An 18,422-nucleotide genomic window follows, 5' to 3' on the forward strand; every position below is an offset into this window, starting at 1 on the left:
GTGACAGTTCCAGTCCTTGCTGGGGCAGGTGGGATGAGATCTGTTCGGGAATGGGGCAAAGCAGGGCTGTTGATATGAGTGACATTCTTTAGGATTTCTGTGGAATAAATCCCTGTTTGGCGGTTTAATGGACAGAATGCTAGAGCAATTAGAATAAAATCCAGCGGTGACCCCGGATCAGAAGGAACCCGGACCCCCGCGGTATGAACGGGTCACGGGAATGTTTCAGACGCTGATAGTAAGTCTGTGGGACGTGCCCCCCCCCAGTATTTAACAGGAAACGTGTTAATTTACCCCTTTTTGGCATCAGTAGTGCCCCCCTTAAAGTGAGATGCTAAGAAAACAAATCTTCGGATTCACACTCAGATTCCACAAGCCTGGAATTATTTTCTCTCAGTGTTTTTAATGTAATTATTTTGGCTGTTTGTGGCTTTCTTTCCACAAAAGTAAAGAATTTGGAGCTTTAATCAAATGAGGAACCGGCTGAAATGTGGAGAAAAAGCCAAGTAAAGGATGGAGATGGAGAAGGAAAGGGAGGCAAAAAGAGGAGAGAGAAGAACGCAGGGTGAGTGACAGGGACAGTGTGTGAAGTGGGGAGTAACTGACAGGGACACTGAGGGTGAAGGGGAGGAGAGGGGGTAGAAGGGGTGGAGTGTGGAAGGGAGAGGTGTGAGGTGCATCTCTGCTGGGGAGGAGGAGGAGGAGTGCTGCATTCTCTCCCTGGATGTCACAACATGGAGAGGGCGAGCTCCCGGCCGCAAAGCGCTCTGATTGACAGCTCCAGTGTCCTAAAAAGGGATTGAAATGATGTGTATCAGACGGTTTATATAGGAGGGCAGAAAGGCACTGAGCACGGGCACACACAGCCCTAACCCCGCACACTTCAGGATAACGTGCCCCGGCTCACCATGCACTGCCAGGCCGAGCTAAGGCTCACCTCTCCCGGCCAGCTCAAGGCAGCCAGGCGGCGCTACAAATCCTTCATGATCGACGAGATTCTGTCCAAGGAGACGTGCGACTACTTCGAGAAGCTGTCCCTGTACTCGGTGTGCCCGTCCCTGCTGGTCAGACCCAAACCCCTGCACTCCTGTACCGGTAAGGCCGTCCGCATTGGCATATAGAGCTGCGGGTATAAGCGTGTGCCAACTGTAAGGCGACAGTGTGTCCAGCACTGTGCCCTTCATACTGTGTGCCAGTTACACAGTGTGCCCCCACTGGTCCTGTGCCCCCTCATATAGCTGATGGTTGTCTGGACACAGACGTGAATGGCACCAGAGACTTGACAGTTCGATCTGCTCCAGAGCAGGGTAAAGAAGTTTACCTAAATGGACTGGATCTTTCCCAAACGGGATCTGCCCCGTTATAGACCCAGAACCGGTGGGGATAATAAGATTTCGCCCATTTCTCCCGGGTCTCTCGAGGCAGACGCCCGGAAAATCGCCCATATTGGGCTGCATTTACCCCGAAACCGGAATAGAAATGGCTTCGTTTTTTTATTTTTCTGTATATTTTACGATGTTAGGAGAACCGGATCCCAAACGAATTGGATGAAATACGGGATATACAGCATGTATATATATATATTAAAAGAATAGTGAAATATAGAGAGAGATATTTGGTATTTTATGCGGAATAATTGAATAATTATGTCTGTCCTCGATTGTGTCTTGTGTATGTATATATCTATCTGTATCTATATCTATCTATCTATATATATCTATATATATAGATATATACATATAGATATATATAGATAGATAGATAGATATACATATACATACACATGCATACATTATAACTGCCTGTGCTATTGCTCCCTGTGATGAATGTATGGACCCTCTTTCCCTAATGCACCGGCTCGTTTTAGCCTGTCAGTGCCAGTTTTGTAGGGACTGTTAGAAGCGCTGCGAGAATTGTTGGCACTATAGAAATAAAAGCTGATAATACTTAAAACAGCCTGCAAAACCCTGGCTTTAAGGGGGTTAACCCGCATACTACTGTAATAATTATTCAATATTCCACCAAAACATCAACTTCTCTGGGGTAATAGCAGCCCCTGGCATTCCGGTATCACTGCACCTGGGGCAGATTTCCACTTGCAGTTTTCATTTTTTCAATGATTTTTATCGAAGTTTGTAATTATTAGATCATCGAGTATAAATATTATCTTAAAAAGAACAAGATCTAAGATTTATCCGATGATCTTTGCTTTGTGCTGGACTGAGTCCTGTGTGAGTCTTGTGTTAATAAGTATCCGTGTGTTTATATATGTGTGTCTGTGTGTTTTTATGTGTCTATAGGTGTGTGTGTTTATATATGTGTGTCTGTGTGTCTATAGGGGTGTGTCTCTGTGTTTGTATGTGTGTGTCTGTGTTCATATGTATGTCTATAGGAGTGTGTGTTTATATGTGTGCCTATATATGTGTGTGTGTTTATGTGTGCCTATAGATGTGTGTGTTTGTATGTGTGCCTATAGGCGTGTTTATATGCGTGTCTATAGGTGTGCGTTTATATATGTGTTTATATGTGTGCATATAGGCGTGTGCGTTTATATGTGTCTATAGGTGTGTGTGTTTTTGTGTGTGTGTGTTTATATTTGTGTCCATAGGTGTATGTGTCTGCGTTTACATGCGTGTTGTGTTTTTTGTGATGTTTGGGGAGCTCTCCAGTGGCAGGGAGTGAAGTAATATTTCTGTTGAGTCTCTTGATTTACAAGCAACATTTAACATCCCCGGACTCCTCGCAGCACAATCATCCCTGATTAAAAACACTGTACACACTGTATATGGTTGTACCTGCAGCAAGAAGAAATAACCACCACCTATGATAGCCTATAGGTACCCAAAACACATTTCATTCTTGAGTTTAGTTATAAAGGTCCAAGGAACTCCCCACTGCTGCTTTTAAGACACTGACTCCGACCTCCGCACTTCTCTGCAAAAATGGCTGTGCAGCAATCTGGGTCCATTTTAAGTAAACTCAGTTTCCAGCGGGGGGCTTTAATGTCAGGGGTCCTACCTATACACAACCCAAGGAATTAGGAAGCAACATATTAATATTACATACAAAGCTAGTGACGTAAAGCGCTGACATTGCCGTTGATTCGTACCGACTGTAGGAAAAAATGTACTTATTTGCAACAAATATTTATAGTATTAAATATTAAGATGCCAGGAATGAACAGTATTTGTCAGTTACTCATAAGCTTCAGATATGTATCATACTATAAATCAACAGAGCGTTTTACACAAAGAAAAAACGAATGAACGGCTTTAATTTACATTTTTGGCTACGTGGAAAAACAGACTGGCCCCAAATAATAGCCCGGTTACAGTAACAATATGTATTAATGTCCCGTGAAAGCTCCAGGCAATTAGTGAATATATAGAAATATATAGAAATATATACGGTACTTTCCGCAGTGATCTTCTCTCATCCAGGTGACTTCAACAGAGATTTTAAATAATGAAATATTTTCACCCCATAAACTGATCTCCCGCAGTGGCCTTTTTTTCTTAAGGAATATGTTACAGATTTATACAAACCCGAGGATTAAAATATCCCAAAAATATAATTGTATTTGTGAATAGCTAGTATTTAAGGGACAGAGGTTTTCTATGGATCCTGATATCTTTCATACTGAATTCTAATTAATTTTATTACTTCATGTTGCTTTTTTGTGAAAAAAGATTACATTTCATTGCAATCAGCCTACCAAGCGGTACACTGAGGTGCCCTCGCCAGAGTACCACCGAATACCCCATAAATGATTTTCCTTGCAGAACCTGAGTGTCCGGTTCACTTTGCAATTATGTGAATGCCATTTTCATAAATGAATATAATGTATTTATAACATAAATATAATAACGTACGTCGGTGTGTAGAGCCGATACCCAATAGCTGCCAGGCAGTGAAGGTGTTAAATCACACGCAGCCCCAGTGATTGCTTTGTAGAGATTTGTGGGAACTATTCTGTGTCTTTGGGTTATAAAGGCTGATGAATGAAGAGATACTTTTGGACGGAAAACACTCATTCCCGACACTCTCAGCTAGGCGTTCTATAGTCTCTCCTTTTCTCCCGATGAGGACGATCCGTCTTATCGCAATAATAGAAGCGGCCGCTGCCGATCAGTGCTCTGCATTTTACCGAAAGCATATGGAACTTCGAACCTTAGTGAATTTGCTCTCAGATGTAACTATTTGACACTCTAGGCGTCCATATCAACATTCATTTTATTTCTCACATTCTTTTGTAAACTTTTATTTATTTTATCTAATTTGTTGTTATTGTATGTGCATTTACATTCCAGATAGTTTAGCAGATACCATAAATAAATAATTTAAATATTTCTTATCTAAACGTACCTTATCACTCATTTTTTCTGTCACCTTTTTAAATGCATAATGGATTCTGACGGAGTGTAAAGTAAAGAAAAGATTCTACAAACCCAACTGACAGCCCTGTGCGCCCCCCCCCTCCGGCCCTTCATCTGCACTATTTCTACCCTTTGCTTGCAAAATTAAGCTTTTTGTTGTTTCTGCGTTTGCCATACAATGTAGTGAAGAAGCTGCCTCGTGTGTCATGAAGTGCTGTTAAGTTTAGTTGTGTTGAGGATACGCCATCATTATTTAATAATAATATTTACTAAGTTTACTCAGTTCTGTATAAACACAACGTGATTGCATCATCGCCTACAAAGCAGTGAAGAGAAACGTGTCGTTAACTGTATCACTATTCTGCAATGACATGAAAGCGAATCCAAAGATGCATTTGATCTGGCGATCTGTGGAGTTCCATTATTTGGCGTGGGTTGGATCCAGTTTAATTTGCGGAGTTTGTAAGGTTTTGCATAGTGTGATGTGTTTGAAATGCATGGTGCGCAGTGTGTACTCGGTACCCAGCGACAGCTTTATTGTAAGTAACTCCATGAAACACAAATGCCAGGAAGGTTGGACACATATTCAGGGAACCAGCTAAAAATTATTGGGTACAAAATGAAACGCATTTAAGGTAAAACACGTTCGTTTTTGCTCTAGAGGTTAATGCACCCTGGTAGATGGCCGAGCTTTATAAACTTGCCACAAGGCCTAGTTACTGCCCTGAGCCACAGGTACCCCAGGGATGTAATTCTCCCTGACAGACAGGGGTAATTACTCGCCTGTGGCTGGCGATCTGTGGATCCAGGCTCTGGAATTGGCCCTGCTGGAGATATAAGAGCAGATGCGAGTATCTTCGCGCCTCTAATGGAACATAACGTCCTGTGTTTAATTGTATTGATCATTTTAAGCCAGTGAGTATATGACGTTTAGTCTGCTATACAATGACGTAATTATTATATAGGAGGCTTTACTGTTTTACGTGTGGAACTGATCCTTGAGTTGTTTCAAACTGCTATACAGGTCCAGCTGCTCTCGGAGATGTAACTGTTCAGTAACCCTAATGATTAATCAGGCACGTCGTAATATAGAAGCCGTAAAACAGACAGACTTTAACCCTATATATCACGGCACAAGTTGTTTTACCACCACTTTTAGTATCTATGTTTTGCGTTGTTTGTGTTGTCTCTGTTCATAAACACTGTGGGGGAATGTTGTGTGTCGCCACGTTTAATTTCAATAATGCCATATTGTGAGTTTTCTGTCAAAATATATCTCCTTATAACTCCTTATACTGCTATTTGTAGCGCCACTGCTTATGTTAGCGCTTTGGCAAACACCATGTTAATGACATCGGCCGTATTGTAGGAGAACGCAGAGGCATTATCTGCATGTGAAGTTTAGTGTTGCCTAAGGTGACATATAAAGTCTAATTACACCAGATTATATTTTTAATAATGGGATTTATGTTTGTATTTAAGTTCAAAAGCGCTTGCTGCTGACTTAGTGTAGGGTAAACGTACATTTCCTGGCGTTGCCAAGATGTGTTACAGAATCCTAAGAGAGCGAATTAAATCCATCATTTCCACTGATATTAAAAGATTTCTACAAACTGCACAAATTCCCAGAGCTACCGGCGGGTGCAGAGACAAAAATCCAGACAAATGCATTAAACAACGGGAAAACACGACCGGAGCTCAGCGCCAAACCGGCGGGGTTTAAGAACTCCATTTTTTGTGCACTTTTTCAAAATACAATAAAGAATATTTACATTATATTCTAGCTGATGGGGAAAACACCGCTATAATTTCCCCCCTTTAGTAGCCTTTAGCCAGTTCGTTGTCTAAGGATCATAGGAACTGCAGTCATTTATCAGTAAATGATAAATGCCAGAATCGAACACCAGAAACAACGCAACATCCACCCCGGGACTCAACTTTAACCCATTAACTACAATACTAATTACGCAACCATGTGAAACGTTAATAGTTAAATCTCCTGGATTCCCCTGACCCTTTGATAAGGTCCGTCCTTCCGTCCCTTTCCTGGAAACACTGATTTATCATCCCAGTCATATATATAGAGAGGGAAGGTTTTACCAGGAACATCGGCTGAATATATCGCTAATGAGAACGATAAAACAAACACCGATTTCACTGACTCGCCTGGCGACATATTTACTCCAAAGCACATTTCTAACTTGTGGTAAAATATAGATCATACATTATAATATAATATGATATAATATAGCAATACAGATAAAGCATATGGCTGGCCAGCCGGTAAATAACACATTGATCGATTTGAAGGAGTTAGAAGCTGTGGAGATGAATCAGATGACTGCTGACATAAAATCACCAACGCATTCCTAACAGTTTTTTTCACTAATGTTTATTATGAAACCTTTATGACAAGGTGATTGTATTTAATTATGAAAGCCTAATTATATGTTTATCATATTTAATCATAAAGATCCAGTGACACGTTTATCATTATTTCTTAATAACTTACAGTCAAAAATCCATTTGCATTTACACAGCATTTATAATCCAAAGGGAACAGGAGATGAGTTTGGGGTTCGTGTTCAGGTGTAGAGGAGCTGCCTGGGTTTGGCAGGGACACTGCGGCCTAACGCTAGGGAGGGGACGCCGGGAGCCGAATAATAATCTGCCATTTATGTAATTCTTCATTAAAAGGGGGAGAAAACAAGTAAAGGGCAAACACTGCACTCCCTGACTTCCCAATGATACAACCCCAGGGAGATCTATGTAAATATAAACCAGCTCTTTACATGAATGACAGTCAGCATAGGGATGAGCCCCAGTTCAGGTTTGTTACTACCCTGCATGGTTAGGCAGGCGTATTGACTGTGGAATATAGTTTAATGCCGATTAGGACATTTGTCCTTCATGTAACTGCTGATAATAATGGCTACTGGGTTATTTTCACAACCTCTGCCTCATTTAATTATTATGTGGTATGTAAATATATATGGTACATATTGTGATATATTGTAGCAGAAGCTGATTTTTGTTTTGATCACATGTATTACATTGTATTTGCCATGATAGGAAAACCATTTCTAATAAACAGTTTTGGTTTAATTTAGTTTGGCTGTCATTCTATTGCAATAACAAAAATATCCAGTCAGCTTTGTGTAAGAAACCCATTCTTCTTTCTTTTTTTTGACGCAAGTCAAACCAAGACCCTTTCTATCCAGCTTTTGGTGCCGAGTGTTTGAAGTCTACTCTTCTAAAGACTGAAAAGACAAATGCGATTCTGAGCCACAAATAAGAGAATTGCAGAAAAGAGATGCTTTTTGGATAACATACGTGAAATAAAGCGCCAGGAAATATTTGGCATTACTGCTCATTCATGCATGTGTGTTCTGTGAACATAGTTAGGGCAATTAAGGTTTGTCTATAACAAAACCATTCATTTTCTTGCTAAAAATACCTCAGCAATGCCGCTAGCACGCCAAAAACCTCTCTGTGCCAACAGCGAACGCAAAACAACAAAAAACAGGTTTATCATATATCTGATGAGAAACTGCAGATAAAAAGCCATTTGCAGCCACAATTCACTCTAAAAGCATGCATTCCCGTACCTTCTTCTCACAAACAATATTTTCTGAAATGTAATATTCTCTATCATTAATGTGTTTCACCTTTTTTTGACTAGCGTGGGAGTGTAATGAGGCCGATAGTGGAAATCAAACGCTCTTATATATAACTCCACACGTAGCCTTGTCTTAAAATAGAATAGCAAATGTTGGGAAGGCACTACAAAGTATTTTGTTGTGGAGACGACGGATCTCTCGATAACAAAAAAAATCTATTTTGAAAGCAGAATAATTAATTTTTAATGGAAGTGCCTTCTCCCTCTCCACTTGTGGCAGTTATTAGTAAACTTTTGGTAACTGCCCCAGTAATTCGTGCACCGATATGTTCGCAGAAACCAGCAACGGACCCAGAATCCAGGGAAGGGAATTCATTCGGTTATTCATGCTGTAAACCGCAGAAACCGTGATGGTTGGAAGAAGAATATAATAAACACTGGGGCAGTTGATAATGCATTTACCAATAGGGTTCCTTGATTTTCGTCACTTCCATATGTGACACAATCAGCCTTCGGTACTAACATCGGCTAAAAACACGACATTTACTGACAATGTTAATGCGGGGGCCGCAGCGTCTGGGTGTCGAGTTACTACATGTGCTAAGTTCAGGATGTTTTTTGAGTCCTGTACACGAAAATGTTAAAGTGTGCGTGTCACTGCAGAACTCATACATATATCATTAAACACCCCAATAATTCAAATCGATCAATAGAACGTGGTAGTGGCCCGTGTTTACCACACATAGGAGATAGTGACATATAAATAAAATCATCCGTTTTATGTCATCCCAGTTCCTTCAATATTTATTGTTGAATGTAAAGAAAATATTTATAATGTAACGTTGTACTTTACTGAGAGGGTGGTAGATAAGTGGAACAGCCTCTGTTCAGAAGAGGTAGGGGCTAATACAGCCATGGGGTAGGCTCCCGAATCTAAGACGAGACCAACGATTCAGCAGGATAAACGGGCGACTAATCTACCGGTAAATTTGATGTTTCTATACAATGGATTGAGTGAAAAAGGTGTTGACTAAAATATGTTTTTCCCGTTTTTCGCATGTTAGAAGCATTTTTTGCATTGACAGCAAATTCCATTCTCCTGTATTACACAAGAAACATAAAATTAAACTGACAATTTAATTTTAACCATTTCTGTATGAGAGGGGATAGGGTTTGCCGTCATATACAGGGCTATTAGCTTATTTTAAGCGCATTTCACTTATCTTTAGGGTGTCAGATCTACAGAAAACCCAAAACCCCAACCAGTACATTTACTACAAAAGGAATCTACCCGGATCACATCCAGAAAATTACCAAGTCATAATCCCTCTATATAAACATATAGAGTCAGCAGAAAACAGGCGTTGATAATACATATACAAGTTGTTCTCGACAAGCATGCCACGTAAGATTTTTACCCCAAAAGTACAGATCTAAAGCATTTTGGCTACCGGCTGAGCCAATCTGCCATGGGGTGTCATTTATTAATCTGCCATCTTTTGACCCACCAGAAAAAGAACAGGTTGTGTCTGCCCAGAAGGAGAACACCGAGTTTTTGACATCCTCGGTTCTCATAATCGTTTTTAACCCATTCAGCGTTCCCAGCCCTGGCCCCAGTTACACTCCTTCGAAGCCTGGAGGCGCACAGCTCTGAACACATCGAGCCAAAAAAAAATATGGTTCAAGCCCTTCATTAATTAATTCAGCTATTAATTAATCAAAGCGGTAGGGCTGACACTATTATTTGTGGCTTCTTAATTATAACTGTGGAAGTTTGCTGGAGCGTAACAAAGTATTTTAATCCTGTGCAAGAAAGTCAGAAGTAGTTAACCCTTTTGCTGCTATATTTTAAACTGGGCCAAGCGCTGCCACACATGTGTTTAATGCTATTTATTTTAGTATGTATTAGTTATCCGACGTCCCCGTGTTTATTTCTCCCGTATTCTGCCGTTTTCAGGCTCATCTCCTCTCAGATCATATCCTCTTCTCTCCGTGATCTCCCGGCAGCCCGGCGTGGTTACACATTTGGTCCCTTCACCCTCATCCCCTAACGTCCAGGTGCTCTCCCCAACACACCTGTCTCCGGGATGCGTACGTCCTGAGACCCCTGCCAGTGAAGCCCACCCCAGCAGTGAATCAGAACACGAGCAATCTATCTCTAGAGCGAAAAAACCTCGGCGCAGCAGAACCATCTTCACTGAACTGCAGCTTATGGGCCTGGAAAAGAAATTCCAGAAGCAGAAATATTTGTCCACCCCAGACCGGTAAGTTAGGTGGCGAACACTTCACAGATCTTCAGGCATATCTGGGCCATGGCACCCTCGCACATATTTCGGACAGGGCACTGGCAGCTATAGAGATACCCGCACTATACAGAGATGGTAGATTAATAACACGCACGTTTAGGAAAGATTTTGTAGCTGTGACATACACACCTCCATAACTCATAACTCCATAACTTTGCCTTGGGACGTGCTTAATACACTAAGTAAGAAGAGACATTCCTCCCTGGGCAGTTTTTAAAATCCCAGTAACTATGGAAACGTTTACTTATATAGATATTTGTGACTGTTACGCCATCCTCTTTCATATAACAGAAACAATATTCTCCTCTCAAGCGTCCATCAGGCATTTTTTAGTCTTTACGGATTCCTTATTATGCCGCTCAGGTCCAGCTGCTTCCACAGCTGCATAGTGATGTCACTGGGCAGAGGGCTGAGGCTGCCATCCTACTGGGCATTACTGGCAAATGTACTCGGTGTGAAAGCCCCCCAGCTCCTCCTCTCACCCACTTGCTTCAGATCAAAGACATTAGTCTTGGAACAAACTGAAAGATGTGTCTCTGTCCTGGTGCAGATTTCAGGCTTCAAGTAAAGAGACACCAGCCCATAAAAAGTCTTCCAATGGCACTGAACTAAAATATCAACGCTCAAAATGCTCTTGTAGTCGGGGGTTGCTGCGGAGAGGGGTCAGTTTCAGCGCTGGGGACACATGGCCTCCTGAGTTTCTTTCATTCATGTGATGTAAACATAGGCTGTCAAATTGCCCTACAGGGCCCAAAACCAGATGCTTCCCATTTTCTATATATTTTAATATATATATCATTATTGTTATTAAAGAGAAAGGGCTTCACAACTGAGATATTTAAGAAATCTGTTACTCGCCTTCTTTTACATGCCAATAAGTTTTCCCTGCATCTTTTACAGCCTAGACCTGGCTCAGTCTCTGGGTCTAACACAACTGCAGGTCAAGACCTGGTATCAAAATCGCAGGATGAAATGGAAAAAAATTGTAAGTTTGCTAAATATGTAATTTGTTACTTTAAGTCCTTTATGTAGATAAAGCTTTATGTAGCATTTATGCTCTCCCAGAAACTTCACTCTTATTGTCATTACATTTGTCTAAACCTTGAAGGACATTACAGTCTTGTGTTTAATCAATGTAGTGATCTTCCTATTCACCACTCTATGTAATGTCACTCTGTCTTTGGTGAATGTAAGATATCTTTTTTTTATCAAATCTTCTTTAACAAGGCTCTGTAAGTAATAGTTGTGAACCCTTCCTCCAATCAGGTGCTCAAAGGTGGACAAGAGGCGCCCACCAAACCCAAAGGACGTCCTAAGAAAAATTCCATCCCTACTTCTGAAGAAATAGAGGCTGAGGAGAGGCTGAGCAGACTGGCACAAGCTTCGGAACTTGAAGAAGATGAGGAGGAGAAGCAGGATAAAGAATCAGAAGACAACGAGGATGGTCAGAAAATGCTCCAGGTGACTGTGGAAGACGAATACAAGAATCTTGAGTCTCCTTCACCGACGTTGCCACCACCATCATCATCCGAGGTCTCGTCCAGTGAAGGAACTGCCTTGGTCTAAATGGACAGCATCTGACAAAACAAACTATTGATAATTCTGGACATAGAGCTGCTGGAACGACCCAGGTGGGCTCTGCGGACTCAGTACATGTTCAGGACATGTTGGTTATAGAAATCTCCCACTATTTCCTTTCACCTAAAAGGGAAGTGGTTAAAGCTGCCATGTACGAGAATGGAAAATCTCCATGACTAATGCCAAAGGAGTCTCTTACTGTGTTAATATGACAGGGATGTTTGCTGTGTTGGTAAAACAATCAGACAGTGTATATATAGTGTTCTTTATTTTTGTGCCAGGAACTGCCGTGGAAAAGAAAGTGTTCCCCTATTGTGACTTGGGAATGCCTTCAATTAAGTGCCTTTATTTTGCATGTTAAACGTCGAAAAACTAAAGGAATATTACAAGTGTCTGCAGAACAGTCCTATTATAACCTTCTCTGGTATATTAATTCCAATATGGGTGAATAACACATGGAACCCCCCAAATTCCAGACAGAGGGAACAATACCTTGGTAGGAAGGTTTGAGAAGAGTTGCTAAGCTCTTAGCTTCTAAACCCCTGAAAAGAATTTCCATGGTTTATAAAACTGATTTCGGACAAAAAGTTGCAAGAGCGTAAATATAATCACATATTGGCACATCAGCTCAGCCTAGCACTTGCATTTGTAATCTATGGGAAAATGTCTTCTAAGATGTGGGACAAAAAGCAGATATTCTATTATGAGGTATCATGCTTATCAATACCCAAGTAGAGAAGGCATTTATACAGAAAAGATGCAATCTCCCTTATGATATTGTCTGTTGGTATTTGGTTGTGCATCATTTAAATGGATAAGCTTTGTAGAGTTTGCTATTTTTTGTTTTCTTAATGATTTTGTTTTGGATGCTGAAAGAGGTAAAAGGGCTGTCTGGTCTGTCAGTCATGGTCCTTACTGTCTCTTCAAACCCAGCATACTTGTAGTTTATGAGACCTGGGCTGGTATCTTTTGCAACAATGCAGTTGATTTGTTTTATTCAATTTGAAAGTGCTTTAATTTTGTGGGATTTTTTCCAGCTAACCAATGTCAAGTTGAATTGCCAATCACCAGGTCCAGGTTGGGCATTAAAAGCCCAAGTACTTTAGGCCAGCGGCCAATAAAATGACATAAGCAGTAATCTGCTGGATACAGACCGACACGCTATGTTCTTACATTCTTCTGTTTAGCATGCAGTCGGTGGCCGCAGACTTAAAACACAAGGTTTATTTAACCATGAGTGCCAGTAAAGGTATGGGGAGGCATTTGCCTGGTTTGCCAGCTGTGGAGTCCAGGCCAGCCTTTCACCTTATCACATTTCTTAGGGTTTATTCATCGAAGGGAGAGTTGGCAGGACAGTTGTTGTTTCAATAGTCTATCCCCACTATTCATTGGGAAGTGCCAACCATGGTAAGTTCTTCTTGCAAGAAGAGCTAAGCTGGCCCAGCATAATGTATATTTCAGCAGCTCAGGAGAGTGGATGAAACACTAGGCCAGAGCAAACTACTACTTTACAACACAACAAGAAAAAGAAATCCATGAGATGCGCATGATCCCACAAGGGCAGCCTTGTAATATACAGCCTAACGAAAAATGCACACCGACATCCGCAATATACATATCCATGTTACGTACTTTCCATTAAATACATTAAATTTGCACTTGCAATAAAAACTGGAACATTTGTCTGCAGGCACAATATTTACCTTTAACTAAGGAAATACAAACTAATAATAGATCCATAACCAGCAGATATCTACAAGTGAGTTTATTCCTATACTGCAGCTCATATTATGTTTAATGGGTATTTTTCCCCTCACTCATCCTTAAGGTTTTTCTTTTTAAATCAGCATTTTATATGTTGGTAGCTGGTCACATCCAGCAGAAGAAAACTGTATCTGTAGCAATTCATGCAGGGAGCCATTAGTGCTCGGTGTTGTCTCATGACATTAATGCCACATCATGGCGACCTCCTTAATCGTCCGAGGGATCTTTGTCAACCAACTACAAGCAGGCTTAAGTATCCCTGCTGCATTGCCCTATGTCTGCACAACTCAGGGACATTGTAACATTATAACAGGACATAACTGTCTCTTGTTTACATGGGGGAATACGCCTGCGTACTCTATAACTGTTAAAGGCCTCAACTACTTATGCTGATATCTAATCATGTTTGGGAATACAATTTATAATAAAGTATCTATTTTTTAATGAAAGTTCATTAGTTTTTTTTATAATCTGACTGGTGAATACCTGCTTTCTAAATTTTTAGAATGAGCGGGATGGCTGAGCCTGAGAACCCTTTTCTCACCTCAAGGGGTAGACAAAGGGTCCATATAAGAAACAGTGGTGTGTATTGTAGTATAATGTCCTTCACAAAGTCTGTTACATTAGGAAGAACATATTGAGATTTTTCTTCTTCACCTGATAGAGCCCTTTAATTCAGTATTCTATATCATGAGGCTTCCTGACCAGCAGTTTGGCCAGCATTTGCCACACCTCACCCTCCCCATGAAAGATATGAGGGCCCAATTTTTTCACCTGCCTAGGAAGTCATTTTTCGCTGTTGCATCGTGAATGCTAGACATGGAGATATTTATGGGCTATCAGTGAAGGCCTTGAATAAACACTAGGATGATATTGTTGGGTTGCCTGGGCAGTGCCTGCTTGAAAGGCAAAAAAGACCAGCCTTTCCTGATACAATACTGAGCCTCGCCTTGCCGCTTTGTTAAAACTTGCGCATTTAGGCTTTTGCAGCAACACAGCCTCTATTGTAATCTTCCAAGAGGAGTGACATAAGGAAGGCTCACAAGCAGCTGTGGGAGTATGCAGGAGATCACAGGAAAATTTTGTTATTTTTGGTGGTTCAGCTAAATCTATCAAAAAAGTGTCATGCCATACTAAATTATCATCAGTAAATTGCTGCAACAGCAGTGCCAAAACTCTCTGAGCTATGGAAATAGGCGAGCTGGTGCCAGAACCTGGAGCCAAATAGTGCTTTCCCGAACACCTCTGATACACCAAAACGTACCTACAGATCTCAATGGAGAAATCTTACCATTTAGGGTTAACCAATATTTATTTTTGGCTTGAAGCTACAAAAATAGATATTATCAATGTTAACCAACAACACTCCAGGACTGGTTATTTTAAGCCCATGGAAAAAAAGGCAGTAGAATAAAATTAAAAATATAAAGACAACACTTAAAAAAAAACTCTGCAAAAATACTAATCTGGTGAGCGCCTAAAATGGTGATGGATTGAGAAATAGATACGGGCTGCCCTGGGAAGTGGACTGTGCCCTTGACTGTAATAGAAGTAATAGCCTAGTTCAAAAAGAGACCAGGCCGTACTTGGTCTGTCAGATTAATACCAACCACGACACACAGATGGCGGAGCAGAAAAAACCTGTCTGCTAGGAACCCCAGACTTTTTTCTAGTAGAGTTTTCTGTGCATTCTTTAACTCCCTTACTTTATGAGATGTTACGGACTCATCCGTGTCTATCCTTGGTGAAATATTAATTGCGTTTTCCTGGGAAATTGATCAATATATATATATATTGTATACATTCTAAATGACTCAGTTACCAAAATAGCCATAAAGTTTCAGGTTTGTGATAAGCCGGGTATTTTTACACCCAGTGTTGTAGGAAACTATGAAGTAACTATGATTAATGTGCATCCCTAGTCCAAGTCTCTCAGAATTTAAAACAAAAAAGTAAAATAAAATAGTTATGGGGGGGCAGCATTATTCCTGAGATTTTATTGTAGGTCGCAATATACGCTTTATTTTAGGAATTTGAAAATAGAAACATTTGTAAAGCAATAGATGAAAAACTACAGCTGACATCCCCTAAAACATACACACGTTACATGGGACAATTCACATGCAATTAAATCCACTCGACAAACCAATCCTGTATGATTGATCATGCTACCGTCACCTAATTCACTATATAATTATCCTGTATAATTTGTGCATACCTTCATATCACATTTTAGTGAAATTACAAGCACCCCTGTGGCTGCTTGTTAGAAATGTGCAAAAAATGTTAATTACTGATATTTCAATATTTAATGATACCCTACATGCTCCTTTGCGTCCATGCAATGTGTACTCTAAACTATAATAGATCTACCTATTTGGCCACTTAAATGTTTATGTGATGTTTACATAAGTAGAATAAACAGTAATGCTTAGCAAACTGGGTTAGTTAGTGCGGACTTTCTCGTTATCATGGCCAATGATTAGGGTCAGAACAGCAGCATCAACTGATCAGAGTCTGATGATTGGCACATAAAGGATAAGGACAGTTTAAGGAGTTTTGGCATCGCCTCTACGTGGCAAACTGTTCAAAACAATTAAGCAAAATAACATATTTGAGTAAATAAAATATTTCTAGAACTCCTTATTTATTTGATATCTATACCAACTTAGTAGCGGTGTTGTCCCACATAGAGAAGCCTCCATTCTGCGTTATGTGGCTACATTAAAATGAACCATTCCTTGAGAAAATATTAATGTGGCCGTATTTGGCATGGTTAAAGGATTACTTCAGGACGGGAATATAGGTACTGGAATGTTATTATTCTAACCTTGCAGATAAATTTGGCCTGCGCCACCGGTGAGCAGTTAAATCCTTTTGAATATATTATCTGATCTAATGTTTTCCCTTGCTTCCCAGAACCGATCTATGAGAAGTAGATATTATTAAAGCCCCACTAGTCAATTCAACAGCATTTAGTCAAGCTGCCGTGCTCCCTCCAGGGCTTAGCCAACGACAGAAACAAGGCAGTGAACACGCATGATATTAACGCTAACTACCATTCTGTGCTATTTTAAGTCGTCACAACTCTTCCTGGCTTCTAAAAGTCAAACTGGGTCTCTAAAACGTTTTTTGTGACATTCCGCACAAATTTGTTCTACCCTGACACCTCTGCATGAGGGTGCATTGTAGCATAAAGAAATATTTTTTTAATACACCTTTGGGGTAATTTTTTTTTTATCTGAAGTAGCTTCAACTGTCATCACAGACCGTGGCAAAGCTCAGAATGCTAGTAGCTAAAAACCAGAAACAAAACCCCCTCCCCCGCTATCTTGTTCTAATGCAGGTCCCGGTGCAAGACTCAGCCCAGCTGCATCAGAACATTTGGATGATGATATCGTATTTGTTGAACCAGCTTTACAAGAAATGTTTTTGGTTCAGTGATCACTTTTGTGACATCCAAAATGATTGGGCACCTTACTTTGAGTGCTCAATATATTAGTTAATAACGATTATTAATAACAATGTTTATGTTATGATGAAATGCTTATTGGTAGGCGCACACCTGACAGAGGCACCATTGTTCTGACCAGGAAACTCCCAGCTTCATTATGCTCCTGAACATGATCAAATCACTTGAACGATGGGTGACACACTCCTCCTTTTCCAGTTCTGTTACCTCTGATTCATTAATAGGACTCATCCGAAGCAGGTTGAAGCAGCTCAATTTGTGGCCTCCATTGAGTTTTGAAAATCCTACAATCCACACACCCACATTTGAGATAATTGCTACTAAAGTTGGTGCTTACACTTCCTCAAAGTTATTAACAGTTTGGCCGATATTCATCACAAAAAAATTTACTTATTGCACAGAAAATAAATAATAAATAGAAAATAAACGTGGTCAGAGCACACCCAATGAGTGCAAACTGCAAATCCTGCATCCCCCGATAAACATGATAGGGGTTCTTTTACATTAGGTGGCCAAGCATATGTAGAATAACCAAATCATCTATATTTCCATCACTTTATCCAGAATTGGCCAGAATTTACAGTTGTATTTACCAGTGCAAACAGATATCGGGTTAGGTGAATGGTTTCTTATTTATAACAATGCTTATTTAGAAGATAAGAAAGAAGAGCCATGTAATGAAAGTACAAATATTATTTTTTTAAGTAGATATTAAGCCACTTTATAACAAGGTTCCCTTTTCTATAAAAGGGTGTAACAAGCGCATAAAATGACTATAAACATTTTTAATAAGGTGTCTGCATTTTACAAAAACAAAGATGTCATTAAAAATACATTACCAGATTATAATGAAAAAAGGTCATAAAAGTAGAGAAACAAACCTATTTTCAGATACAATTTAACTGAATAGGATTATTAGTATTCGTTTTCTACCCTTTCCAAATAACGTTCTGACAGAACGGGGCATTTCATGCTGAGGGGTAGTTGCAGTCGCGCAGGCCCGTGAGTTTTTACAGCGGCTATTTCGGAATGGAGCAGCCTTGTGGTTTGACGCTGAGAGCTGCCAGTAACCGCAGAGAGTTAATGGCATGTTCTGTCGCCTTTGGCACATTCCTGCAGATGAAGCTACGCGGTAGTCAGTTTCGGTTGATTTTGGCCTCTACGGTGACCTTCTGCAGGTTCAACTTTTAGCTTTTTATTTGTATTTGTTTTTATTGTTTTTAAATTGTCAATGAATAATCCCATTAAGAAACCAGTAGCGATGACAGCTCGGTGCAGATAAATGGCTCGTAATTACAGCTCTAATG

General features: G+C 40.3%; 1 protein-coding gene across 1 annotated transcript; it reads left to right on the top strand.

Moving 5' to 3' along the window:
- Window positions 1-727: 727 nt before the first annotated feature.
- Window positions 728-12,466, top strand: BARX2 (BARX homeobox 2). The gene is made up of 4 exons (XM_053451669.1): window positions 728-1,095; window positions 9,953-10,259; window positions 11,202-11,286; window positions 11,568-12,466. The coding sequence occupies exons 1-4, from the start codon at window positions 909-911 to the stop codon at window positions 11,865-11,867; spliced, it is 879 nt and encodes a 292-aa protein (XP_053307644.1). The 5' UTR covers window positions 728-908; the 3' UTR covers window positions 11,868-12,466.
- Window positions 12,467-18,422: the final 5,956 nt, after the last annotated feature.

This window comes from Spea bombifrons, chromosome 12, assembly GCF_027358695.1.
Source record: "Spea bombifrons isolate aSpeBom1 chromosome 12, aSpeBom1.2.pri, whole genome shotgun sequence".
In the NCBI taxonomy this organism is placed as follows: Eukaryota; Metazoa; Chordata; class Amphibia; order Anura; family Pelobatidae; genus Spea; species Spea bombifrons.

Bases quoted from the DNA above. Each gene is read 5' to 3' on its own strand.
- BARX2 (XM_053451669.1), top strand. From the start codon at position 909: ATGCACTGCCAGGCCGAGCTAAGGCTCACCTCTCCCGGCCAGCTCAAG. The intron at 1,096-9,952 runs GTAAGGCCGTCC...TGCCGTTTTCAG, and splicing joins ACCCCTGCACTCCTGTACCG to GCTCATCTCCTCTCAGATCA. The intron at 10,260-11,201 runs GTAAGTTAGGTG...CATCTTTTACAG, and splicing joins TATTTGTCCACCCCAGACCG to CCTAGACCTGGCTCAGTCTC.